General features: G+C 46.4%; 1 protein-coding gene across 1 annotated transcript in view; it reads left to right on the forward strand.

The window, feature by feature from the left end:
- Positions 1–26523, forward strand: part of LOC131926992 (dynein axonemal heavy chain 10) — a 91970-nt gene that overhangs the window by 27122 nt on the left and 38325 nt on the right. The window contains exons 28-53 of the mRNA XM_059282627.1: positions 53–155; positions 1028–1206; positions 2067–2227; positions 2555–2762; positions 4651–4881; positions 5552–5674; positions 5810–5961; positions 6277–6358; positions 6603–6832; positions 7228–7396; positions 7838–7938; positions 9550–9868; positions 10173–10325; positions 12687–12875; positions 13311–13457; positions 14404–14595; positions 15070–15188; positions 16311–16433; positions 17064–17235; positions 17868–18122; positions 19660–19864; positions 21290–21435; positions 22867–22995; positions 23833–23985; positions 25210–25535; positions 25990–26197. Coding sequence (XP_059138610.1) covers positions 53–155; positions 1028–1206; positions 2067–2227; positions 2555–2762; positions 4651–4881; positions 5552–5674; positions 5810–5961; positions 6277–6358; positions 6603–6832; positions 7228–7396; positions 7838–7938; positions 9550–9868; positions 10173–10325; positions 12687–12875; positions 13311–13457; positions 14404–14595; positions 15070–15188; positions 16311–16433; positions 17064–17235; positions 17868–18122; positions 19660–19864; positions 21290–21435; positions 22867–22995; positions 23833–23985; positions 25210–25535; positions 25990–26197 — 4575 coding nt within the window. The remainder of the gene's footprint in view (positions 1–52; positions 156–1027; positions 1207–2066; positions 2228–2554; positions 2763–4650; positions 4882–5551; positions 5675–5809; positions 5962–6276; positions 6359–6602; positions 6833–7227; positions 7397–7837; positions 7939–9549; positions 9869–10172; positions 10326–12686; positions 12876–13310; positions 13458–14403; positions 14596–15069; positions 15189–16310; positions 16434–17063; positions 17236–17867; positions 18123–19659; positions 19865–21289; positions 21436–22866; positions 22996–23832; positions 23986–25209; positions 25536–25989; positions 26198–26523) is intronic.

Genomic DNA, 26523 nt, shown 5'->3' on the forward strand with positions numbered 1-26523 from the left:
TGTCTATAAAGCATTTCTTCCCTTGCCTAACCCAATGTAACTCTTCCTAAAGATCACAGAGCACCAGGTCAACAACTTCAAGGAGGAGTGTGAAATTTTCTACAACAAATTTATGGAGGAGGGGCCAGCCTCGGTGGGGGATAACCTGCAGATGGGTGAGTTAATGTCAAGGTCAAACTTTTAGAGGAGGTCAAGTCTATTTTTGTAAAGTTTGGCTTAGTGACATGGCTACCCACATCTCTATAACCGTGACACTCTATTATATGTTTCCTCGCCCCCTACATTATTCGCCTTACCCCCTTCCGTGAATATGATGCCCTCTATTATATGCTTCCATACCCTAAAGATAACGCCCTATATTATTTGCAGTCCCCCCCCCTTCTACCTTGTCGTGACTTACTGTATTATGCATCCCCACTTTCCCGCAGGTAACGCCCTGTATTGTGTGCCCCCACTCCCCCGCAAGAGACGCCTTTTATTATGTGCCCCCACTCCCCCGCAAGAGACGCCCTTTATTATGTGCCCCCACTCCCCCGCAAGAGACGCCCTTTATTATGTGCCCCCACTCCCCCGCAAGAGACGCCCTATATTATGTGCCCCCACTCCCCCACAGGTGACGCCCTTTATGATGTGCCCCCACTCCCCCGCAAGAGACGCCCTATATTATGTGCCACCACTCCCCCGCAGGTGACGCCCTTTATGATGTGCCCCCACTCCCCCGCAGGTGACGCCCTTTATTATGTGCCCCCACTCCCCCGCAAGAGACGCCCTTTATTATGTGCCCCCACTCCCCCGCAAGAGACGCCCTTTATTATGTGCCCCCACTCCCCCGCAAGAGACGCCCTATATTATGTGCCCCCACTTCCCCGCAAGAGACGCCCTTTATCCTTTATTATGTGCCCCCACTCCCCCGCAGGTGACGCCCTTTATGATGTGCCACCACTCCCCCGCAGGTGACGCCCTTTATTATGTGCCCCCACTCCCCCGCAAGAGACGCCCTTTATCATGTGCCCCCACTCCCCCGCAGGTGACGCCCTGGTCGAGAAGTTCACTGCCGGCGTGGAGGAGCTGGAGGAGCGACGCGTGGATCTCGCGCTGGCCGAGAAGTTGTTCGAGCTGCCTATCACGGTCCACGAGAAGCTGCTACTGGTCAAGAAACAGCTGGCCTGGCTCAACCAGATCTACTCGCTGTACCGGGAGCAGGACGTGAGTGGTGGGGGTCACAGGGGTCATGGGACATGTCGACCTAGGGGTCATGTGGGAGTCACAGGGGTCATGGGACATATCGACATATGGATCATGTGGGGGTCTAGACACAGGGGTCATGGGACGTCGACCTAGGGGTCATGTGGGGGTCACAGGGGTCATGGGACATGTCGACATAAGGATCATGTGGGGGTCTAGACACAGGGGTCATGGGACATGTCGACCTAGGGATCATGTGGGGGTCTAGACACAGGGTTCATGGGACATGTCGACATAAGGATCATATGGGGGTCTAGTCACAGGGGTCATGGGACCTGTCGACCTAGGGATCATGGCACGGGTCATATAAAAGTTCGACCTAGGGGTCATATGGCTAGTTGACCTAGGGGTCATATGGCTAGTTGACCTAGGGGTCATATGGCTAGTTGACCTAGGGTTTACATGAAATGGTCGACCTAGGGTTCATGTCACCAGTAATCCTGGGGGTCATGTGTCCAGTCGACCTAGGGGTCATGTGTCCAGTCGACCTAGGGGTCATATGGCTAGTTGACCTAGGGGGCATGTGTCCAGGCGACCTAGGGGTCATATGAATAGTAGATCTATTTTTTGCTGAATCTTGTACCATCCTGTACCTACCGTGTGGTGTGTGGTTTATCCTGTACCTACTGATGTGGTTGTGGTTTATCCTGTACCTACTGTTGTGGTGTGTGGTCTATCCTGTACCTACTGTTGTGGTGTGTGGTTTATCCTGTACCTACTGTTGTGGTGTGTGGTTTATCCTGTACCTACTGTTGTGGTGTGTGGTTTATCCTGTACCTACTGTTGTGGTGTGTGGTTTATCCTGTACCTTCTGTCTATAGGCCGCCAAAAACAAATGGTCTGAGACCTTGTGGGTCGACCTTGACATTGAGGTGCTGAGCCGCGGTATAGAGGACTACATCAAACAGCTGAGGAAGTTACCCAAGAACGTGAGGTCACTTCAGCCCGCCGTCGTCCTTGACCAGCAGATGAAACAGTTCAAGTAGGTTGACCTTTGACCCTGAAACATTTCAAGTAGGTTGACCTTTGACCCTGAAACAGTTCAAATAGGTTGACGTCGTAGAAGGCAAAAACTTGACCCTGAAAAGCGTTGATTTTAAACCCTAACATTAACCCTAATTCTTTCTCTGTCAGGTTTAAAATCTCAGCGCTAACTTATTTTTATTTTTCGATGCTAAATTTCAGGTGCTTACCTTTATTATTGTGTCGTAAGCGTAACTTTAAACGTTTTTCCCTTGGCTTAAACTTAACGTAATTAGGGTTAATTTATAAATAAATTAAAATCACCCCCCCCCCCCCCCACGTCCAGAGACTCGCTGCCCTTGATCGTAGACCTTAAGTCGGAGGCCCTACGAGAGCGACACTGGAAGGAACTGATGAGCAAGACAGGCCAGGAGTTCGACATGAACCCGAAGACCTTCACCTTGGCCGGCATCTTCAACATGAAGCTGTACCGCTTCTCTGCTCTCATCAACGAGATCGTCGTCGCCGCCTCAAAGGAGATGAGCATAGAAAAGGTAAACTTCAGTATGGGCACATAAAGTGATGAGCATAGAAAAGGTAAACTTCAGCATGGTCACATAAAGATATGAGCATAGAAAAGGTAAACTTCAGCGGAGATGAGCATAGAAAAGGTAAACTTCAGCATGGTCATATAAAGAGATGAGCATAGAAAAGGTAAACTTCATGGGCACATAAAGAGATGAGCATAGAAAAGGTAAACTTCAGTATGGTCATATAAAGAGATGAGCATAGAAAAGGTAAACTTCAGTATGGGCACATAAAGAGATGAGCATAGAAAAGGTAAACTTCAGTTTGGTCATATAAAGAGATGAGCATAGAAAAGGTAAACTTCAGCATGGGCACATAAAGAGATGAGCATAGAAAAGGTAAACTATAGCATGGGCACATAAAGAGATGAGCATAGAAAAGGTAAACTTCAGCATGGGCACATAAAGAGATGAGCATAGAAAAGGTAAACTTCAGTATGGTCACATAAAGAGATGAGCATAGAAAAGGTAAACTTCAGCATGGGCACATAAAGAGATGAGCATAGAAAAGGTAAACTTTAGCATAGTCACATAAAGAGATGAGCATAGAAAAGGTAAACTTCAGTATGGTCATATAAAGAGATGAGCATAGAAAAGGTAAACTTCAGTATGGTCACATAAAGAGATGAGCATAGAAAAGGTAAACTTCAGTATGGTCACATAAAGAGATGAGCATAGAAAAGGTAAACTTCAGTATGGTCACATAAAGAGATGAGCATAGAAAAGGTAAACTTCAGTATGGTCACATAAAGAGATGAGCATAGAAAAGGTAAACTTCAGCATGGGCACATAAAGAGATGAGCATAGAAAAGGTAAACTTCAGCATGGGCACATTCAAGTTGTCTCTAACACAGTGGTTCTTAAAATTTTTGGAGGTACCGAACCCCACCAGTTTCAAATGCGCATTCACTGATCCTTTCTTAATAGCTCTATCGTCCACGATAGAGAATCACATGGGTCGGGTGTGTGTCTTGACCTCCGCCCGAACCCCTGAGGTTGACTCACCGAAAACCCTGAGATTCGATCGAACCCAGGTTTAGAACCACCGCTCTAACAGTCTTTCCCACCACCTGGTGTACGTGTTACCCCCCCCCCCCCCTCCCCTCACCCCGAGACGAAATAAAAGTACTTTATATTTAATTATCTACTTTAATTAAGACCCCTAAACCAGCTGTGACCCCCCCCCTAAACCAGCTGTGACCCCCCCCCTAAACCAGCTGTGACCCCCCCCCCCCTAAACCAGCTGTGACCCCCCCCCCCTAAACCAGCTGTGACCCCCCCCCCCTAAACCAGCTGTGACCCCCCCCCCCCCCCTAAACCAGCTGTGACCCCCCCCCCCTAAACCAGCTGTGACCCCCTAAACCAGCTGTGACCCCCTAAACCAGCTGTGACCCCCTAAACCAGCTTTGACCCCCTAAACCAGCTGTGACCCCCTAAACCAGCTGAAACCCCCCTAAACCAGCTAAAGTAAAGTTTCCCTTTCAAACCTGACGATCTATGGGGCTAGTGAAGTAGAGTTCACTTGTTTCTGTGACCTCGGCATATGAAGAGATAATGTGGTCAGCATTATGCCCAGCCGCCTTTACTTTCCCTAACGTGAGTTAGATACCCATCAGAGTTGGGTGGACTCAGGGACGGTCTACTGACTTGAACCCGGATTCGAACTCGAGACTTACGGGTTAGCAGTCCAACTCTCAACCGCTAGACCACTCCGTCCCCCCCCCCCTAAACCAGCCGTGACTCTCCCCCCTGAACCAGCTGTGACCCCCTACAACAGCTTTGACCCCCTAAATAAACTGTAACCCCCTTAACCAGCTGTGACCCCCCTGAACTAGCTGTGACCCCCCCTCCACAGGGCATCAATGATGTGGAGGAGCTGTGGAAGAAGGCCAAGTTCATCATCCTGCCCTATGTCAAGGGCAACCGTCGCGCGCACATCCTGGGCCCCGTGGACGAGATCCTGCAGAATCTTGACGACACGAGCGTCAACCTGCAGAACATGTCCGCCTCTCGCTTCATTGGGCCCTTCCTGCCGCTCGTACAGTCATGGGAGAAGTCGCTCTCTCGGATATCAGAGGTTCTAGACGTAAGTCTGGTCTGGTGGTGTGGTGGTGTGGTGGTGTGGTGGTGTGGTGGTGTGGTGGTGTGGTGGTGTGGTGGTGTGGTGGTGTGGTGGTGTGGTGGTGTGGTGGTGTGTTGATGTAGGGGCCGGTCTGGTGGTGTGTGCTGGTGTAACGGCCGGTTTGGTGGTGTGGTGGTGTTGTGGTGTGGTGGTGTTGTGGTGTGGTGGTGTGTTGATGTACGGGCCGGTCTGGTGGTGTGGTGGTGTGTGTGCATGTAAGAGCCGATAAGGTGTAGAGGTGGTGTGTCTAGATGTGTCCGGTCTGGTGTTGTGCATCGGTACTTATGTCGGCCTGTCCTGTAAAATATACCGGCGTGTCTTATCAACACAAGTAGGACCATACGTGAGGTCTTGGTTTCAAATGTTCACATCCCCACCCTCAGCAGCATCGCCCTTGCTATTTTTATACCCTCCCCCACCCCTCAAGCTACAAGCAAAAGCTTTAGTCAATCTTCTTCATAAAAAAAATATCCTAAAACAGAAAGAGAATACAAAAGCCCCTTAAAATATAGATCGAGTTTGTTTATAAAATTTCGCACATATAATAAACTACTTGAAGAAATTCACCCCCCTCTCACCCGTCAATGTTGTGTTGACAATGATCTCGTTCAGGTGAGTTTCTTTTCTTCCACAGGTGTGGCTGCAGGTGCAGCGGAAGTGGATCTACCTGGAGGGTATATTTGGGGGAGGTGACATCAGTAAACAACTTCCGGAGCAAGCCAAGTTTTTTGACAAGATCGACAAACAGTTCAAAAAGGTGGCGACATTTCTTTATGTGTTAAAAATTCACGGTTACTCTACTTCCCCTGTTTATCTCGGTAACAGTTAACCAATCGTAAGTTGTTATATGAAACTTGTGTCAATGCACGACTGACCCTTCCACCCCTATCAGATAATGGAATCGACCAACGACTCGCCCAACATCAAGCAGGCCACTCACGTTGATGGCCGCTATGACGAGATGGTCTCGCTCTCCCTGGGACTCGAGCGGTGCCAGAAGTCTCTCAACGACTACCTGGACTCCAAGAGGAATGCTTTCCCCAGGTAAATACCCCACAGGTAGAGGGGACATTGTCCCGGGTAAATTGCCAAGGGTTAGATGGGACAATTTATCAGGTAATTTACCATTCGGCAAAAGGCACATGTGTAAACTACCAAGAACCACATTAGATTCGTGTAATATTACCAAACACAAATGTGATTACACAGATAATATTTAGATGGACGAAGCCGTTGTTGTGGTTTAGAGTTCAAATCTTACACCTGGCCTAATGTATGGAGTAACAAATTAAGAAGCTCTAGCTAAGATGTTTCTAACAATAAACTTGACGTGACTTACTGAGTGTTCATTTGTTGCAGATTTTTCTTTATTTCTGATGACGAGCTACTCAGCATTCTGGGGTCGTCTGATCCGGAGTGTGTACAGGAGCACATCATTAAGGTAATTATTGTGTACAGGAGCACATCATTAAGGTAATTATTGTGTACAGGGGCACATCATTAAGGTAATTACTGTGTATAGGAGCACATCATTAAGGTAATTATTGTGTACAGGAGCACATCATTAAGGTAATTATTGTGTACATGAGCACATCATTAAGGTAATCATGTTTTAACCATGGTTTTAAAAGATTATCAAGTTAATAATCTCTCAACAACGCCTCCACACCCCCCCCCACCCTTAGATGTACGACAACATCGCCAGCCTGAGGTTCGTCAAGAACGCCAACAACCCCAAGGAGCTGATGGTCAACGCCATGATCTCCGCGGAGAAGGAGGTGATGGAGTTCCGTACAGCTCTCAGCTCCAACGACAGGGTCGAGATCTGGATGACGGCCGTCCTAGAGGAGATGAGGAGGACCAACCGACTCATCACCAAGGAGGCCATCTTCTACTACAGCTATCAGAAGTCCAGGTGGGTCAGGGTCAAGGTTAGGCCAGGTGGGTCAGGGTCAAGGTTAGGCCATCTTCTACTACATCTATCAAAAGTCCAGTTGGGTCAAGGCCAGGGTCAAGGTCATGGCAGATAGGTCAGGGTCAAGGTTATGGTCAAGGTTAGGGTCAATGTCATGGTCAATTCTAGGCCATCGTCTACTACAGCTATCAGAAGTCCAGGTGGGTCAGGGTCAAGGTTAGGCCAGGTGGGTTATGGTCAAGGTTAGGGTCAAGGTAAGGCCATCTTCTACTTCAGCTACCAGAAGACCAGGTGGGTCAGGGTCAAGGTTAGGGTCAAGGTAAGGCCATTTACTGCTCTCAGGAAGTCTAGGTGGATTAGGGTCAATGGTTAGACTAACCTTTGACCTTTCTCAGGGCCGACTGGATGCTGGACTACCAGGGGATGGTGTGTCTGGCAGCGAGCCAGGTGTGGTGGACCTGGGAGGTGGAGGATGTCTTCAGGAAGATAAAAAATGGCATCAAGACGGCACTCAAAGACTACTCCAAGAAGATGCACATGCAGCTAGATCAGCTGGTCGTTAAGGTTAGCGGAGTGTACAGTTGGGTTGAGTTTGTGTATTAGTTGGTGAAATGTTGATTTGTACACTCATTACAGCATACCTGTTAATGCCAGTGTATCAGTTCTGCTACATTTAGTGCAGCATACTTGCTACTGCCAGTGTAGCAGTTTTCCTGCATTTAGTGCAGCATACCTGTTATTGCCAGTGTAGCACTTCTGCTACATTCAGTGCAGCATACTTGCTACTGCTAGTGCAGCATAACTGCTACTGCAAGTGTAGCAGTTCTGCTATTCAGTGCAGCATACCTGCTACTGCCCGTGTAGCAGTTCTGCTACATTCAGTGCAGCATACCTGCTACTGCCAGTGTAGCACATCTGCTACATTCAGTGCAGCATACATGATACAGCTAGTGCAGCATACGAGACCCACCGTGTCCCCTACGACCAGGCTCCATTGATCCCCAGGTACGGTCTAACCTGTTGAAGAATGACCGGAAGAAATACAACACCTCGTTGATCATCGACGTCCATGCTAGGGACATAGTAGACGGCTTTGTCAGGGACAGGTGAGTCGTGTGTCAGACAGGTGAGTCGTGTGTCAGAGAGGTGAGTCGTGTGTCAGACAGGTGAGTAGTGTGTCAGACAGGTGAGTCGTGTGTCAGACATGTGAGTCGTGTGTCAGACAGGTGAGTCGTGTGTCCGACAGGTGAGTCGTGTGTCGGACAGGTGAGTCGTGTGTCAGACAGGTGAGTCGTGTGTCATCCAGGTGAGTCGTGTGTCAGGCAGGTGTGTCAGGCAGGTGAGTCGTGTGTCAAACAGGTGAGTCGTGTGTCAGACAGGTGTGTCAGGCAGATGAGTCGTGTGTCAGACAGGTGAGTCGTGTGTCAGAGAGGTGAGTCGTGTGTCAGACATTTGAGTCGTGTGTCAGACAGGTGAGTCGTGTGTCCGACAGGTGAGTCGTGTGTCAGACAGGTGAGTTGTGTGTCACAAAGGTGAGTCGTGTGTCAGACAGGTGAGTCGTGTGTCAGACAGGTGAGTTGTGTGTCAGACAGGTCTGTCGTGTGTCAGACAGTTGCGTCGTGTGTCAGACAGGTCTGTCGTGTGTCAGAGAGGTGTGTCGTGTGTCAGACAGGTGAGTCGTGTGTCAGACAGGTCTGTCGTGTGTAAGACAGGTGAGTCGTGTGTCAGACAGGGGAGTTGTGTGTCAGACAGGGGAGTCGTGTGTCAGAGAGGTAAGTCGTGTGTCAGACAGGTGAGTTGTGTGTCAGACAAGTGAGTTGTGTGTCAGACAGGGCAGTCGTGTGTCAGACAGATGAGTCGTGTGTCAGACAGGTCTGTCGTGTGTCAGACAGGTGATGTCAAACAGGTGAGTTGTGTGTCAGACAGGTGAGTCGTGTGTCAGCGAAAGGTGAGTCATGTGTCAGACAGGTGAGTCGTGTGTCAGACAGGTCTGTCGTGTGTCAGACAGGTGAGTCGTGTGTCAGACAGGTCTGTCGTGTGTAAGACAGGTGAGTCGTGTGTCAGACAGGGGAGTTGTGTGTCAGACAGGGGAGTCGTGTGTCAGACAGGTGAGTCGTGTGTCAGACATGTGATGTCAGATAGGTGAGTCGTGTTTCAGACAGGTGTGTCGTGTGTCAGACAGGTGTGTCAGACAGGTGAGTCGTGTTTCAGACAGGTGTGTCGTGTTTCAGACAGGTGTGTCGTGTGTCAGACAGGTGTGTCAGACAGGTGAGTCGTGTGGCAGACAGGTGAGGGCAGACAGATGAGTCGTGTATCTAACAGGTGTTGTGTATCAGATGAGTATTGTGTCGCACATCTGAGTGTGTTGTTTAAGTGAACTGTGAGTCAGGGATAGCTGAGTTGTGCTTCTAAAAATGTGTTTTCGATAATTTCGCTTTCATCGCTATCATATAAAAAATGTGTCTAACCGATAGCGGTATAAAAATGTGTTTTCCGACAGTGTTATAAAAATGATTTTTGCCGGCAGTGTTATAAAAAATGTTTTGCCGGCAGTTATAAAAATGATTATTGCCGGCAGTGTTCTAATTATGTGTTTTGTCGGCAGTGTTATAAAAAATGTGTTTTGCCGGCAGTGTTATAAAAAATGTGTTTTGCCGGCAGTGTTATAAAAAATGTGTTTTCCCGGCAGTGTTATAAAAAATGTGTTTTGCCGGCAGCATCATGGACGAGAAGGAGTTCGAGTGGGAGTCCCAGCTCCGGTTCTACTGGGTGAAGGAGCCGGACGAGCTGTACATCCGGCAATGTACCGGCTCCTTTCTCTATGGGTACGAGTACATGGGGCTCAACGGCCGGCTCGTCATCACGCCGCTCACTGACCGCATCTACCTGACCTTGACCCAGGCGCTGTCCATGAACTTGGGCGGGGCGCCGGCTGGACCTGCTGGAACCGGCAAGACGGAGACGACAAAAGATCTGGCCAAAGCGCTGGGGCTCTTGTGTGTGGTGACAAACTGTGGGGAGGGGATGGATTATAAGGTGAGGGGTGTGTGGGGTGGGATATAAGGTGAGGGGTGTGTGGGGGTGGGTTATAAGGTGAGGGGTGTGTGGGGGTGACAAATTGTGGAGAGGGGATGGATTATAAGGTGAGAGCTGTGTGTGGTGGGTTGTACAATGTGTGGGGTGTGTGTTTGGGTTGTAAGGTGAGGTGTGTGTGGGTAGATTATTACGTTGTTTAAGCTAGTTGGTCGTTTTTTTTTAATCCCTAGTTATGAGACCCCACCCAACCTAAAAAAATTTCTGAAACCCCACCCAACCCGAACCCCTGCCTATTATGTTCCAGGCCTTCGGTAAGATCCTGTCGGGCCTGTGCCAGTGTGGGGCCTGGGGCTGTATGGACGAGTTTAACCGGATCGACATCTCCGTGCTGTCCGTCATCTCCACACAGCTGCAGCTCATCAGGCACGCCCTCGTCATGAAGCTTACACATTTCCAGGTGGGTCCCATTACATCAGGTGGGTACCATTACATCAGGTGGGTCCCATTACATCAGGTGGGTTCCATTACATCAGACATGCCCTCGTCATGAAGCTTACACATTTCCAGGTGGGTCTCATTACATCAGGTGGATCCCATTACATCAGGTGGGTCCCATTACATCAGGTGGGTTCCATTACATCAGACAGGCCCTCGTCATGAAGCTTACACATTTCCAGGTGGGTCACATTACATCAGGTGGATCCCATTACATCAGGTGGGTCCCATTACATCAGGTGGGTTCCATTACATCAGACAGGCCCTCGTCATGAAGCTTACACATTTCCAGGTGGGTCCCATTAAATCAGGTGGGTCCCATTACATCAGGTGGATCCCATTACATCAGGTGGGTCTCATTACATCAGGCATGCCCTGGTCATGAAGTTTACACATTTACAGGTGGGTCCCATTACATAGATAGGTCTTACATCAAGTGGATCTCATTATATCAGATGGGTCCCATTACATCAGGTGGGTCTCATTACATCAGACAGACCCTCGTCATGAAGCTTACACATTTCCAGGTGGGTTTCATTACATCAGGGGGTCTCATTACATCAGGTGGGTTCCATTACATCAGGCACGCCCTCGTCATGAAGCTTACACATTTCCAGGTGGGTCCCATTAAATCAGGTGGGTCCCATTACATCAGGTGGATCCCATTACATCAGGTGGGTCCCATTACATCAGGCATGCCCTGGTCATGAAGTTTACACATTTACAGGTGGGTCCCATTACATAGATAGGTCTTACATCAAGTGGATCTCATTATATCAGATGGGCCCCATGACATCAGGTAGGGTCTATTACATCAGGCAGACCTATTTCCATGTAGCATCCTTTACATACATTTTCTACTTTTGTATTAGTAATTTTGTAGTTATAGAAAAGCCATGAAATGCTCTAGTTACACTAAACCCATGAAATGTTATAGTTATAGAAAGCCATGAAATGTACTAGTTATGTTGTACTTTCTAGTTATGTTGTATGTTCTAGTGATGTTGTATGTTCTAGTTATGTTGTATGTTCTAGTTATGTTGTACGTTCTAGTTATGTTGTATGTTCTAGTTATGTTGCATGTTCTAGTTATGTTGTACGTTCTAGTTATGTTGTATGTTCTAGTGATGTTGTATGTTCTAGCTATGTTGTATGTTCTAGTTATGTTGTATGTTCTAGTTATGTTGTATTTTCTAGTGATGTTGTATGTTCTAGTTATGTTGTATGTTCTAGTGATGTTGTATGTTCTAGTGATGTTGTATGTTCTAGTTATGTTGTATGTTCTAGTGATGTTGTATGTTCTAGTGATGTTGTATGTTCTAGTGATGTTGTATGTTCTAGTTATGTTGTATGTTCTAGTTATGTTGTATGTTCTAGTTATGTTGTATGTTCTAGTTATGTTGTATGTTCTAGTTATGTTGCATGTTCTAGTTATGTTGTATGTTCTAGTGATGTTGTATGTTCTAGTGATGTTGTATGTTCTAGTGATGTTGTATGTTCTAGTGATGTTGTATGTTCTAGTTATGTTGTATGTTCTAGTTATGTTGTATGTTCTAGTTATGTTGTATGTTCTAGTTATGTTGTATGTTCTAGTTATGTTGCATGTTCTAGTTATGTTGTATGTTCTAGTGATGTTGTATGTTCTAGTGATGTTGTATGTTCTAGTGATGTTGTATGTTCTAGTGATGTTGTATGTTCTAGTTATGTTGTATAATCTAGTTATGTTGTATGTTCTAGTGATGTTGTATGTTCTAGTTATGTTGTATGCTCTAGTTATGTTGTATGTTCTAGTGATGTTGTATGTTCTAGTGATGTTGTATGTTCTAGTTATGTTGTATAATCTAGTTATGTTGTATGTTCTAGTGATGTTGTATGTTCTAGTTATGTTGTATGCTCTAGTTATGTTGTGTGTTCTAGTTATGTTGTATGTTCTAGTTATGTTGTATGTTCTAGTTATGTTGTATGTTCAAGTTATGTTGTATGTTCTAGTTATATTGTATGTTCTAGTGATGTTGTATGTTCTAGTGATGTTGTATGTTCTAGTTATGTTGTATAATCTAGTTATGTTGTATGTTCTAGTGATGTTGTATGTTCTAGTTATGTTGTATGTTCTAGTTATGTTGTATGTTCTAGTTATGTTGTATGTTCTAGTGATTTTGTATGTTCTAGTTATGTTGTATGTTCTAGTTATGTTGTATATTCTAGTTATGTTGTATGTTCTAGTTATGTTGTATGTTCTAGTTTGAAGGAGCTGAGATCCCCCTAGACAACAGAGTCGGTGTTCTAGTGATGTTGTATGTTCTAGTTATGTTGTATGTTCTAGTTTGAAGGAGCTGAGATCCCCCTAGACAACCGAGTCGGTGTTTTCATCACGATGAACCCCGGTTATGCCGGACGCACGGAACTGCCGGAGTCCGTCAAAGCTTTGTTCCGTCCGGTCGTGGTCATCGTGCCGGACCTACAGCAGATCTGTGAGATCATGCTCTTCTCGGAGGGCTTCCTGCAGGCCAAGGTTCGAATCCCTCGGTTTCTATCATTTATGTTCGTTAGCCATTGTTCGTTCATTGTTTTTTTCTCTAAAATTCTAAAACTTCTCACGGCATTATCATTGTGTACATTGTCATACTAAATTCTTATTTTTTAACCTTAAATTTTGTTTGTTTTACTTACATATTTAAAATTATTTTTTTATTTAACAAGTTGATTAGTGATGTATCTATAATTTAATTTTTATCTAAAGTACACGCTACTGGTTATAGACCTGTATTTATTTATAGGTTATGTTGCATAATATGTAATAGCGAGACGTCAAAACTGGTCATGCCAAATCTAGGCCAAAACGATTTCGGCCATTTATTAACTTTGGCCATCTGCTACTTACAATGATATATCTTGTACAGAAATATATGTTGGCCATCTGACACTTATGCTGGCATATCTTGTGCAGATCATGGCCAAGAAGATGACAGTACTGTACAAGCTGGCCAGAGAACAGCTCTCCAAACAGTTCCACTACGACTTTGGTCTGAGGGCTCTTAAGTCGGTGCTAGTCATGGCAGGGGAACTCAAGAGGAGTGCTGAGGAGTTGGAGGAGGTGAGTGTGGGGGGGGGGTTGACGAGTTGGAGGAGGTGAGTGTGTGGGGGTGGTGAGGAGTTGGAGGAGGTGAGTGTGTGTGGGTGGTGAGGAGTTGGAGGAGGTGAGTGTGTGGGGGTGGTGAGGAGTTGGAGGAGGTGAGTGTGGGGGGGTGAGGAGTTGGAGGAGGTGAGTGTGTGGGGGTGGTGAGGAGTTGGAGGAGGTGAGTGGGGGGGTGAGGAATTGAAGGAGGTGAGTGGGGGGGTGAGGAATTGAAGGAGGTGAGTGGGGAGTGGACAGTACTTGGTGCTTCAAAAAGCCAGTTGTGCTCCAATATTTTCTTGTCCAGAAACCTTGACGTGTAGTCCAATATTTTGTGGTCCACAAACCTTGAGATATGGTCCCATATTTTGTGGTCCACAAACCTTGAGATGTGGTCCCATATTTTGTGGTCCACAAACCTTGAGATGTAGTCCCATATTTTGTGGTCCACAAACCTTGAGATATGGTCCCATATGTTGTGGTCCACAAACCTTGAGATGTAGTCCAATATTTTGTGGTCCACAAACCTTGAGATATGGTCCCATATTTTGTGGTCCACAAACCTTGAGATGTGGTCCCATATTTTGTGGTCCACAAACCTTGAGATGTAGTCCCATATTTTGTGGTCCACAAACCTTGAGATGTGGTCCCATATTTTGTGGTCCACAAACCTTGAGATATGGTCCCATATGTTGTGGTCCACAAACCTTGAGATGTAGTCCAATATTTTGTGGTCCACAAACCTTGAGATATGGTCCCATATTTTGTGGTCCACAAACCTTGAGATGTGGTCCCATATTTTGTGGTCCACAAACCTTGAGATGTAGTCCCATATTTTGTGGTCCACAAACCTTGAGATGTGGTCCCATATTTTGTGGTCCACAAACCTTGAGATATGGTCCCATATGTTGTGGTCCACCAACAGGATGTGGTGCTGATGAGGGCACTAAGAGACATGAACCTGCCGAAGTTTGTCTTCGAGGATGTTCCCCTGTTCCTGGGTTTGATATCCGACCTGTTCCCGGGCCTCAACTGCCCGAGGGTCCGGTACCCCAGCTTCAACGACGCGGTGGAGGCGAGTCTGACAGAACAGGGGATGATCATCTTACCTGTACAGGTGAGTGGCTCAATGGTCCCGCTGATGTAGCACCACGGTGGTTTGTCTTCTGGGGGCGAGTCGCCATCTTTAAATCAGATGCAGATCTTGTTTTAATATAGTTTAAAATGAGTTCCAACTAAGTTTTGTAGAAGCTATCTCTTATTGTCGATTAAGTTGATCGCAAGCAACATCCTACACAAAACCAAAACCTACATAACTATTGCTTACAGACACATTTGGTCTAAGGGAAACAATACAACATAGGGCTAAACTAAACTCACATTCTCACTATCTAAACTATATTGAACAATCCTAAGTAATGTCACACTGTCCTTCTAGTAATATCGTAGCTTGTTAAATATCTACGTACGCTTTTCGTGCATATGTACTGTTGATTGAAAATCGGGAATTACAGACGATTTTTTGCTTGTTTGTTGTATAAGCTGTTAGGCTGCGAGTTTGTTGGATAATGATTGAAGCGATGATTGACAGGTGGATAAGATTGTCCAGTTGTACGAGACCATGATGACCCGACACTGCACCATGATTGTGGGCCCGACGGGGGGCGGGAAGTCTGTCGTACTGAACATGTTGGTCCAGGCCCAAACTAGGTAGGTCAAGGTCAGGTTTGGGGGGGGGGGGGCGGGGAGTCTGTCGTACTGAACATGTTGGTCCATGCCCAAACTAGGTAGGTCAAGGTCAGGTGTTGGGGGGGGGGAGTCTGTCGTACTGAACATGTTGGTCCAGGACCAAACTAGGTAGGTCAAGGGTAGGTGTTGGGGGGAGGGGTCTGTCGAACTGAACATGTTAGTCCAGGCCCAAACTAGGTAGGTCAAGGTTAGGTGTTGAGGGGGGGGGGGAGGGGGGCGGGAAGTCTGTCGTACTGAACATGTTGGTCCAGGCCCAAACTAGGTAGGTCAAGGTCAGGTTTGGGGGGGGGGGGGGGGCGGGGAGTCTGTCGTACTGAACATGTTGGTCCAGGCCCAAACTAGGTAGGTCAAGGTCAGGTGTTGAGTGGGGGGGGGAGGGGGGGGGAGTCTGTCGTACTGAACATGTTAGTCCAGGCCCAAACTAGGTAGGTCAAGGTCAGGTGTTGGGGGGGGGGGGCGGGAAGTCTGTCGTGTTTATTGGGGGGGGGGGGTTATGTAAGGGTTAAGTTGTTGGGGTTAAGGTTAGGTGTTTGTTGTAAGGGGGGAGGATAAGTTAGGGCTCATTTTTTGGGGGTTAGGTTGAAGTGTTTGTTTTTGTTGAGGGTTATGTTAGGGATATATGTGATAAAAGTAAAAGCTTAGTTTTCTAGTTGGAGACAAAGTTATACTTAACAAGGTTTGTTATTATAGTTAAAATTTGGGTCATTGGTAAAGGTTAAAGTTGAAACTACTTTACTTGTCTTTTCACAATTAAAATTAAGATGCAATATAAATGTACTTTGGTTAGTTTTGGCTATGGTATATGCTGTTAGGGTTACTGTTAGTTATTGTATACTTCTGTTGTTAATTTTCTTTATTTCTAAGACCCAAAATCTGAAATCTTTAAGTAATGCTCGGTTTCTTTTAGCTAGAATTCCATTTCTTGAGATTAGGGTTTAAACTAGTGTTTTAACTGACTTAAAACGAACACTTACCAGCAATAAAAAAAACCCTTGTCATTTTAACCCAAGTTTTATAATGGTTAGTGTTAACTTAGTGTTGCGATGTGAGGAGTATAAACCCAACCCTAAACCCTTGCACTAGGTTGGGCACGCCAACCCGTCTGTTCACCATCAACCCCAAGGAGAGGCCAGTGATAGAGCTTTACGGCGTCCTTGACCCCGTTAGCAGAGACTGGACTGATGGACTTCTCTCCAACATCTTCAGGTAACAGGGCGGGGTCGTGGTGATATTTTAGGGGTCGTGGTGACCTTTTAGGGGTCGTGTTGACATTTTAGGGGTCATGGTGACACTTAGGGGTCATGGTGATACTTAGGGGTCGTGGAGACACGTTGGGGTCATGTCAAAACTTAGGGGTCATGATGACACTTAGGGGTCATAGTGACACTTAGGGGTCGTGGTGACACTTAGGGGTCGTAGTGACGAGATTTAAGGGACCATTTTATATTTGATATTTGGGGTCATTTATATTAGAGATTATAGGGTCATGTAGATATTATAGTGGTCTGGTATCATTGAATGTGTTGTGACAAGATTCTCTTTTTGTCATCATGTTCAAGATCTGGGTTTTTTTTTGGGGGGGTAGTTATGCCAACTAAAGGGTTTTAAAGGTTGACGACAAAGTCATTAAAATATCATGATTAAAACTAAGTAGCATTGCGTTGTGTGGTATCAACATCTGAGTTGAAGAGATTATCAGGTTGATAAAATTGAGACTTGTAGAGAGATGAACTGTTGATAACTTCACTGTTGTAAACGGATGAACTGTTGCAAAATGGTTGTGGTAGAAGGAGGGATTGTTGATAAACCTGACTGTTGCTAACTTGCCTGTTGTAGAGAGATCAACAAACCCACCGAACGTAAAGAGCTGCGCTACATCGTGTACGACGGTGACGTGGACGCCCTGTGGGTGGAGAACATGAACTCAGTCATGGACGACAACAAGCTGCTCACGCTGTCCAACGGAGAGCGGATCCGGCTGCAGAACTACTGCGCCATGTTGTTTGAGGTAAGGAATCTAGAGAACTACTGCGTCATGTTGTTTGAGGTAAGGAATCTAGAGAACTACTGCGCCGTGTTGTTTGAGGTAGGGAATCTAGAGAACTACTGCGCCATGTTGTTTGAGGTAAGGAATCTAGAGATTTTTTAGCTGTGTAACACCTTTATACACGAAGAAGGTTTAGATATTAAGTTTACCATGTACGTGTATGGTCCACTCCAGACCAAATGTATGCAGCATAGCTTGATATTGCAGATGTATGAGTCGGCCTTGATATTGCGTGTGCCGTGTTCTTGCCTTGCATTCTGTTATACCTATAATTAACCTTGAGGATGTAACACCTAAACTTAACCTTGCTAGTGTATTAATTTTCTTTTGACCTTGCCAATATATGACCTTGCCTTGATCTTGCATGTTTATGACCTAAGCTTGACCTCGTAGATGTAAGACCTAGCGTTGAAATTCCATGTTATATCACTTGGCCTTGTTATTGTATGACCAAGCTTTGACGGCGAAAGACCAAACCTTGACCTTGACCGTGTATAATATTGTCGTTGTATGGTCCGACCTGGACCTTACCGTAGTATATCATTGACCTTGTATGACCTTGACCTTGTATGGTCCGACCTTTGACCTTGCAGGTGTACGACCTCCAGTACGCCTCACCGGCCACCATCTCACGCTGCGGCATGGTGTACGTCGACCCGAAAAACCTGGGTTACGTCCCCTTCTGGGAGCGGTGGCGCATGAAGCGGCCAGAGGAGGAGGCCAAGACCTTCGACAAGCTCTTCAAGAAGTACGTCAGTCACGTGACCGACCTGGTGGTGGACGGCCTGCAGGACGGTCAGCAAGTGGAGAAGCTCAAGATGATTGTACCACTGACCAATCTCAACATGGTAGTTTTCTTATGATTGTACCGCTGACCAATCTTAACATGGTAGTTTTCTTATGATTGTACCGCTGACCAACCTTAACATGGTAGTTTTCTTATGATTGTACCGCTGACCAACCTTAACATGGTAGTTTTCTTATGATTGTACCGCTGACCAATCTCAACATGGTAGTTTTCTTATGATTGTACCGCTGACCAACCTTAACATGGTAGTTTTCTTATGATTGTACCGCTGACCAACCTTAACATGGTAGTTTTCTTATGATTGTACCGCTGACCAACCTTAACATGGTAGTTTTCTTATGATTGTACCGCTGACCAACCTTAACATGGTAGTTTTCTTATCATTGTACCGCTGACCAATCTTAACATGGTAGTTTTCTTATCATTGTACCGCTGACCAACCTTAACATGGTAGTTTTCTTATGATTGTACCGCTGACCAACCTTAACATGGTAGTTTTCTTATGATTGTACCGCTGACCAACCTTAACATGGTAGTTTTCTTATCATTGTACCGCTGACCAATCTTAACATGGTAGTTTTCTTATCATTGTACCGCTGACCAACCTTAACATGGTAGTTTTCTTATCATTGTACCGCTGACCAACCTTAACATGGTAGTTTTCTTATCATTGTACCGCTGACCAATCTCAACATGGTAGTTTTCTTATGATTGTACCGCTGACCAACCTTAACATGGTAGTTTTCTTATGATTGTACCGCTGACCAATCTTAACATGGTAATTTTCTTATGATTGTACCGCTGACCAATCTCAACATGGTAGTTTTCTTATGATTGTACCGCTGACCAATCTCAACATGGTAGTTTTCTTATCATTGTACCGCTGACCAATCTTAACATGGTAGTTTTCTTATGATTGTACCGCTGACCAATCTTAACATGGTAGTTTTCTTATGATTGTACCGCTGACCAACCTTAACATGGTAGTTTTCTTGTGATTGTACCGCTGACCAATCTTAACATGGTAGTTTTCTTATCATTGTACCGCTGACCAATCTTAACATGGTAGTTTTCTTATGATTGTACCGCTGACCAACCTTAACATGGTAGTTTTCTTATGATTGTACCGCTGACCAATCTCAACATGGTAGTTTTCTTATGATTGTACCGCTGACCAACCTTAACATGGTAGTTTTCTTGTGATTGTACCGCTGACCAACCTTAACATGGTAGTTTTCTTACGATTGTACCGCTGACCAATCTTAACATGGTAGTTTTCTTATCATTGTACCGCTGACCAATCTCAACATGGTAGTTTTCTTATGATTGTACCGCTGACCAATCTTAACATGGTAGTTTTCTTATGATTGTACCGCTGACCAATCACAACATCACTCCCGTATGCCATCCACCTTACTGAACAACCATCTGTCTCACCAAACAACCCTCTCACCCATCATCAACCATCTCACTGCTCCATCTGCCAACCATCTCTCTGCCCCATCTGCCAACCATCTGCCAACCATCTGCCAACTGTCTCACTGCCAACCATCCACCAACCATCTGCCAACCATCAGGTCCAGCAACTGACCGTCATGCTACAAGCCACCATCGTACAGAATGACCTTGACCCCGCCGAGTTGGAGGCCCTGATGGTCCAGGCCCTGGTCTGGTCTCTGGGGGCGGGTCTACTGGAGGAGAGCCGGATCCGGTTCGACACCTACCTCAAGTACATTGCCAGCATGGCCATGATCTATGACCCCAACAAAAGTCCCGGGGCAGGTAGGGCGTGATCTTTGTATGTTAGGGCGTGATCTTTGTATGTTAGGGCATGATCTTTGTATGTTAGGGCGTGATCTTTGTATGTTAGGGCGTGATCTTTGTATGTTAGGGCATGATCTTTGTATGTTAGGGCGTGATCTTTGTATGTTAGGGCGTGATCTTTGTATGTTAGGGCATGATCTTTGTATGTTAGGGCGTGATCTTTGTATGTTAGGGCATGATCTTTGTATGTTAGGGCGTGATCTTTGTATGTTAGGGCGTGATCTTTGTATATTAGGGCATGATCTTTGTATGTTAGGGTATGATCTTTGTATGTTAGGGTATGATCTTTGTATGTTAGGGCATTATCTTTGTATGTTAGGGCATTATCTTTGTATGTTTGGGCGTGATCTTTGTATGTTAGGGCATGATCTTTGTATGTTAGGGCGTGATCTTTGTATGTTAGGGCGTGATCTTTGTATATTAGGGCATGATCTTTGTATGTTAGGGTATGATCTTTGTATGTTAGGGTATGATCTTTGTATGTTAGGGCATTATCTTTGTATGTTAGGGCATTATCTTTGTATGTTTGGGCATGATCTTTGTATGTTAGGGCATTATCTTTGTATGTTGTGGTATGATCTTTGTATGTTGTGGTATGATCTTTGTATGTTAGGGCTTGATCGATATGTGTGGTAGGGCATATTATTTAATGACAGTGCACAATCTTTTTGTTAGGGCATGCTCTTTTAGTTGTACAGTGTGATTTTTGTTTGTTAAGACATGATCTTCTGGTGGTAGGATCAATGATCATTTTGTTAAGACATGATCTTTTAGTTGAAGAGCATGATCGTTTGGTGCCAGGTCAGACTTGTACTCAGGGGATAGTATCAGGCCAAAAGACACAATCATACAAGAAAATGCCTCATCTGTTGATCTTGTGTCTCGTGTCTTAAAGGTGAACTGCCTCACCTGTGTTTCGTGTCTTAAAGGTGAACTGCCTCACCTGCCTACCTTGTGTTTCTCGTGTCTTGAAGGTGAACTGCCTCACCTGTTGACCTTGTGTCTCGTGTCTTAAAGGTGAACTGCCTACCTTGTGTCACGTGTCTTAAAGGTGAACTGCCTCACCTGCCTACCTGTGTCTCGTGTCTTAAAGGTGAACTGCCTCACCTGCCTACCTAGTGTCTCGTGTCTTAAAGGTGAACTGCCTACCTTGTGTCTCGTGTCTTAAAGGTGAACTGCCTACCTTGTGTCACGTGTCTTAAAGGTGAACTGCCTACCTTGTGTCTCGTGTCTTAAAGGTGAACTGCCTACCTTGTGTCACGTGTCTTAAAGGTGAACTGCCTACCTTGTGTCTCGTGTCTTAAAGGTGAACTGCCTACCTTGTGTCTCGTGTCTTAAAGGTGAACTGCCTCACCTGTCGACCTTGTGTCTCGTGTCTTAAAGGTGAACTGCCTGGCCTGCTGACCTTGTTTGACCACACCTATGACGTCGTCAAGAAGAAATGGATCCCCTGGCAGAAGCTGGTGCCGTCCTATGAGCACGATCCTGAGAGAAAGTTTTACGACATCCTGGTCCCTACGGTAGAGACGGTAAGTTTTACGATATCCTGGTCCCTACGGTAGAGACGGTAAGTTTTACGACATCTTGGTCCCTAAAGACTGTAAGTTTTACGACATCCTGGTCCCTAAAGACGGTAAGTTTTACGACATCCTGGTCCCCACGGTAAAGACGGTAAGTTTTACGACATCTTGGTCCCTACGGTAGAAACGGTAAGTTTTACGACATCCTGGTCCCTAAAGACGGTAAGTTTACGACATCTTGGTCCCTACGGTAGACACGGTAAGTTTTACGACATCCTGGTCCCTACGGTGGAGACGGTAAGTTTTACGACATCCTGGTCCCTAAAGACGGTAAGTTTTACGACATCCTGGTCCCTGCTTTAGAGACGGTAAGTTTTACGACATCCTGGTCCCTAAAGACGGTAAGTTTTACGACATCCTGGTCCCGAAAGACAGTAAGTTTTACGACATCCTGGTCCCGAAAGACGGTAAGTTTTACGACTCACCTACCTGTGCCCCAAATGTAACTCTATGTGTGTGTCACCTACCTATGTTTTAAATGTAACTATATTTGTCTCATCTACCTGTGACCTAAATATAACTCTATATGTGTCACCTACCTGTGCCCCTATATAAAACTCTTTGTCTCACCTACCTGTGCCATTATGTAAAACTCTATATGTGTCACCTACCTGTGTCCTAAATATAACTATATGTCTCACCTACCTGTGTCCTAAATATAACTATATGTCTCACCTACCTGTGCAATTATGTAAAACTCTATATGTGTCACCTACCTGTGTCCTAAATATAACTATATGTCTCACCTACCTGTGCCATTATGTAAAACTCTATATGTGTCACCTACCTGTGTCCTAAATATAACTATATGTCTCACCTACCTGTGCCATTATGTAAAACTCTATATGTGTCACCTACCTGTGTCCTAAATATAACTATATGTCTCACCTACCTGTGCCATTATGTAAAACTCTATATGTGTCACCTACCTGTGTCCTAAATATAACTATATGTCTCACCTACCTGTGCCATTATGTAAAACTCTATATGTGTCACCTACCTGTGTCCTAAATATAACTATATGTCTCACCTACCTGTGCCATTATGTAAAACTCTATATGTGTCACCTACCTGTGTCCTAAATATAACTATATGTCTCACCTACCTGTGCCATTATGTAAAACTCTATATGTGTCACCTACCTGTGTCCTAAATATAACTATATGTCTCACCTACCTGTGCCATTATGTAAAACTCTATATGTGTCACCTACCTGTGCCCTAAATGTAAAACTCTATATGTGTCACCTACCTGTGCCCTAAATGTAAAACTCTATATGTGTCACCTACCTGTGCCATTATGTAAAACTCTATATGTGTCTCCCCTACCTGTGCCCTAAATGTAAAACTCTATATGTGTCTCCCCTACCTGTGTGTCCAGGTGCGGGCCACCTGGCTCCTACAGCTGCACATATTGGTCAGACGGCCCGTGGTTCTGGTGGGCGAGACTGGGACGTCCAAAACTGCCACCATCCTCAACTTCCTGCGTGCCATCAATCAGGACACGACGGTAGGGGTTGTAGGCCCTTAGTGGGTGAGAGTTATATGCCCTTAGTGGGTGAGGGTTATATGCCCTTTGTGAGCGAAGAGATTTATGCTGTTATTGGAACACCCACTGTAGGAGTTAAATTCCTTTAGTGTATAAACTTATAAGTTAACATTCCGTGTATGTAAGCATTGACCATGTCCCCAGATGTTGCTCACCATATAAGTTAACATTCCGTGTATGTAAACATTGACCATGTCCCCAGATGTTGCTGAACATATAAGTTAACATTCCGTGTATGTAAGCATTGACCATGTCCCCAGATGCTACTCAACATATAAGTTAACATTCCGTGTATGTAAGCATTGACCATGTCCCCAGATGCTACTCAACATATAAGTTAACATTCCGTGTATGTAAGCATTGACCATGTCCCCAGATGCTACTCAACATATAAGTTAACATTCCGTGTATGTAAGCATTGACCATGTCCCCAGATGCTACTCAACATATAAGTTAACATTCCGTGTATGTAAGCATTGACCATGTCCCCAGATGCTACTCAACATATAAGTTAACATTCCGTGTATGTAAGCATTGACCATGTCCCCAGATGTTGCTCACCATATAAGTTAACATTCCGTGTATGTAAACATTGACCATGTCCCCAGATGCTGCTGAACATATAAGTTAACATTCCGTGTATTGTCCCCAGATGTTGCTGAACATATAAGTTAACATTCCGTGTATTGTCCCCAGATGTTGTTCACCATATAAGTTAACATTCCGTGTATTGTCCCCAGATGTTGTTCACCATAGAAGTTAACATTCCGTGTATGTAAGCATTGACCATGTCCCCAGATGCTGCTGAACATGAACTTCTCCTCCCGGACAACCTCCCTGGACGTACAGCGGAACCTGGAGGCCAACATGGAGAAGCGCACCAAGGACACATACGGTCCGCCCTCCAACAAGAGACTCATCATCTTCATTGATGAGCTCAACATGCCGCAGGTACGGTCTGACGTCATATGACGTCTCGTTATCAGCATGGTCCGTGGTGCTGACGTCAGACATGACGTCATGTGTGTCGTTATCCGGGTGGTGCCAAAGTTGAAAACTGTACAGGTTTCCGGGAGAGCCAAGAGCAGGTGCACTGCTGCGTTTTGGTTGCCATGGAAACTGGTGTCAACTGTAAGGAAACTTAAAAAATAATTAGCAGCTGGCTACGTCAGCTTTAAGTTCTCGGGAAGCATCTGTTGTCTCCTGAGGTAAAACTGAACCACTCCACCCCAAATACAAATAAAGTTGGAACCATTACCCCTCCCCTCCCCACCACCACACCCCAACCACAAATAAAGTTGGAACCCTCCCAAGTTTTAAAGTGCAACAAATCATCATCTCCCCACCACCACCACCACCCTACCCCACCAACAAACCATCCTCTCCCCACCACCACCACCACCACCACCCCACCCCACCAACAAACCATCCTCTCCCCACCACCACCACCCCACCCCACCAACAAACCATCCTCTCCCCACCACCACCCCACCCCAACAAACCATCCTCTCCCCACCACCACCCCACCCCAACAAACCATCCTCTCCCCACCACCACCCCACCCCAACAAACCATCCTCTCCCCACCACCACCCCACCCCAACAAACCATCCTCTCCCCACCACCACCACACCAACAAACCATCCTCTCCCCACCACCACCACCCCACCCCACCAACAAACCATCCTCTCCCCACCACCACCCCACCCCAACAAACCATCCTCTCCCCACCACCACCACCACCCCACCAACAAACCATCCTCTCCCCACCACCACCCCACCCCAACAAACCATCCTCTCCCCACCACCACCACCACCCCACCAACAAACCATCCTCTCCCCACCACCACCACCCCACCCCAACAAAACATCCTCTCCCCACCACCACCACCCCACCCCACCAAACCATCCTCTCCCCACCACCACCACCACCACCCCACCAACAAACCATCCTCTCCCCACCACCACCACCACCCCACCCCACCAAACCATCCTCTCCCCACCACCACCACCACCACCCCACCCCAACAAACCATCCTCTCCCCACCACCACCACCACCACCACCCTACCCCACCCCAACAAACCATCCTCTCCCCACCACCACCCTACCCCACCAAAAAACCATCCTCTCCCCACCACCACCATACCCCACCAACAAACCATCCTCTCCTCCAGGTGGACACGTATGGGACCCAGCAGCCGATCGCCATGTTGAAACTTCTGCTGGACCGTGGGGGCGTGTACGACAGGGGCAAGGAACTCTGCTGGAAGAACATGAAGGACCTGGGCTACATCGCCGCCATGGGGAAGGCGGGGGGCGGCCGGAACGAGACGGACCCACGATTTGTCTCCCTGTTCTCCGTCTTCAACATGACCTTCCCTGATAACAACTCCCTGCTCAGGATCTACGTCTCCATCCTGGAAGGTCATCTCAGACCTTTCGAGTTGGAGATCAGTCGACAGGCGACCAACCTCACACACATGACCTTGGAGCTTTACGCGTGGGTGACCTAATGACATTAGAGCTTTACGTATAATAGTTACGCAATTATGTTCAAGAATTTTATTTAGTGTTTTTTTAGCACATACAAAACATAAGGCGATAGGATAATTTTAAATGTATCAAGTTATTTCTTACCTATATCCCTGTTATAGGTCACAAGTGTACACACCGTATTGGCCATTGTCGACAACCTATTCACCTATTGTACACACCCTCTGAAAACAAACTGTGTACACATCACTAGAAATGGCACCGTAGCATTCCAATTTAAAAAAATAAAAATGTGTCTTAACTCTAGCATAACCATAACCCTAAGGTGTTGATAAAAGAGCCCCCCCCCCCACCCGCCCAAATTAACTCTAGCATAACCTTGTCCCCAGGGTGTGATCAAAGAGCTAACCCCCCCCCCCCCCCACCCGCCCAAATTAACTCTAGCATCACCTTATCCCCAGGGTCCTGATCAAAGAGCTACCCCCCACCCCGTCCAAGTTCCACTACATCTTCAACCTCCGCGACCTGTCCCGTGTGTACAACGGCCTGTGTATGTCCACCCCAGACCGTTTCAGCACCCTCTCCCAGTTCCTCAGGCTGTGGAGGAACGAGTGCATGAGGGTCATCTGTGACAGGCTCATCACTATAGAGGACAAGGACCTGGTGCAGGTAGGTGGCATGGGTTGGTGCAGGTAGGTGGCATGGGTTGGTGCAGGTAGGTGGCATGGGTTGGTGCAGGTAGGTGGCATGGGTTGGTGCAGGTAGGTGGCATGGGTTGGTGCAGGTAGGTGGCATGGGTTGGTGCAGGTAGGTGGCATGTGTTGGTGCAGGTAGGTGGCATGGGTTGGGTTGGTGCAGGTAGGTGGCATGGGTTGGGTTGGTGCAGGTAGGTGGCATGGGTTGGGTTGGTGCAGGTAGGTGGCATGTGTTGGTGCAGGTAGGTGGCATGGGTTGGGTTGGTGCAGGTAGGTGGCATGGGTTGGTGCAGGTAGGTG

Source organism: Physella acuta, unplaced genomic scaffold (genome assembly GCF_028476545.2).
Source record: "Physella acuta isolate Inbredline_101_S28 unplaced genomic scaffold, ASM2847654v3 ptg001357l, whole genome shotgun sequence".
Taxonomy (NCBI): domain Eukaryota; kingdom Metazoa; phylum Mollusca; class Gastropoda; family Physidae; genus Physella; species Physella acuta.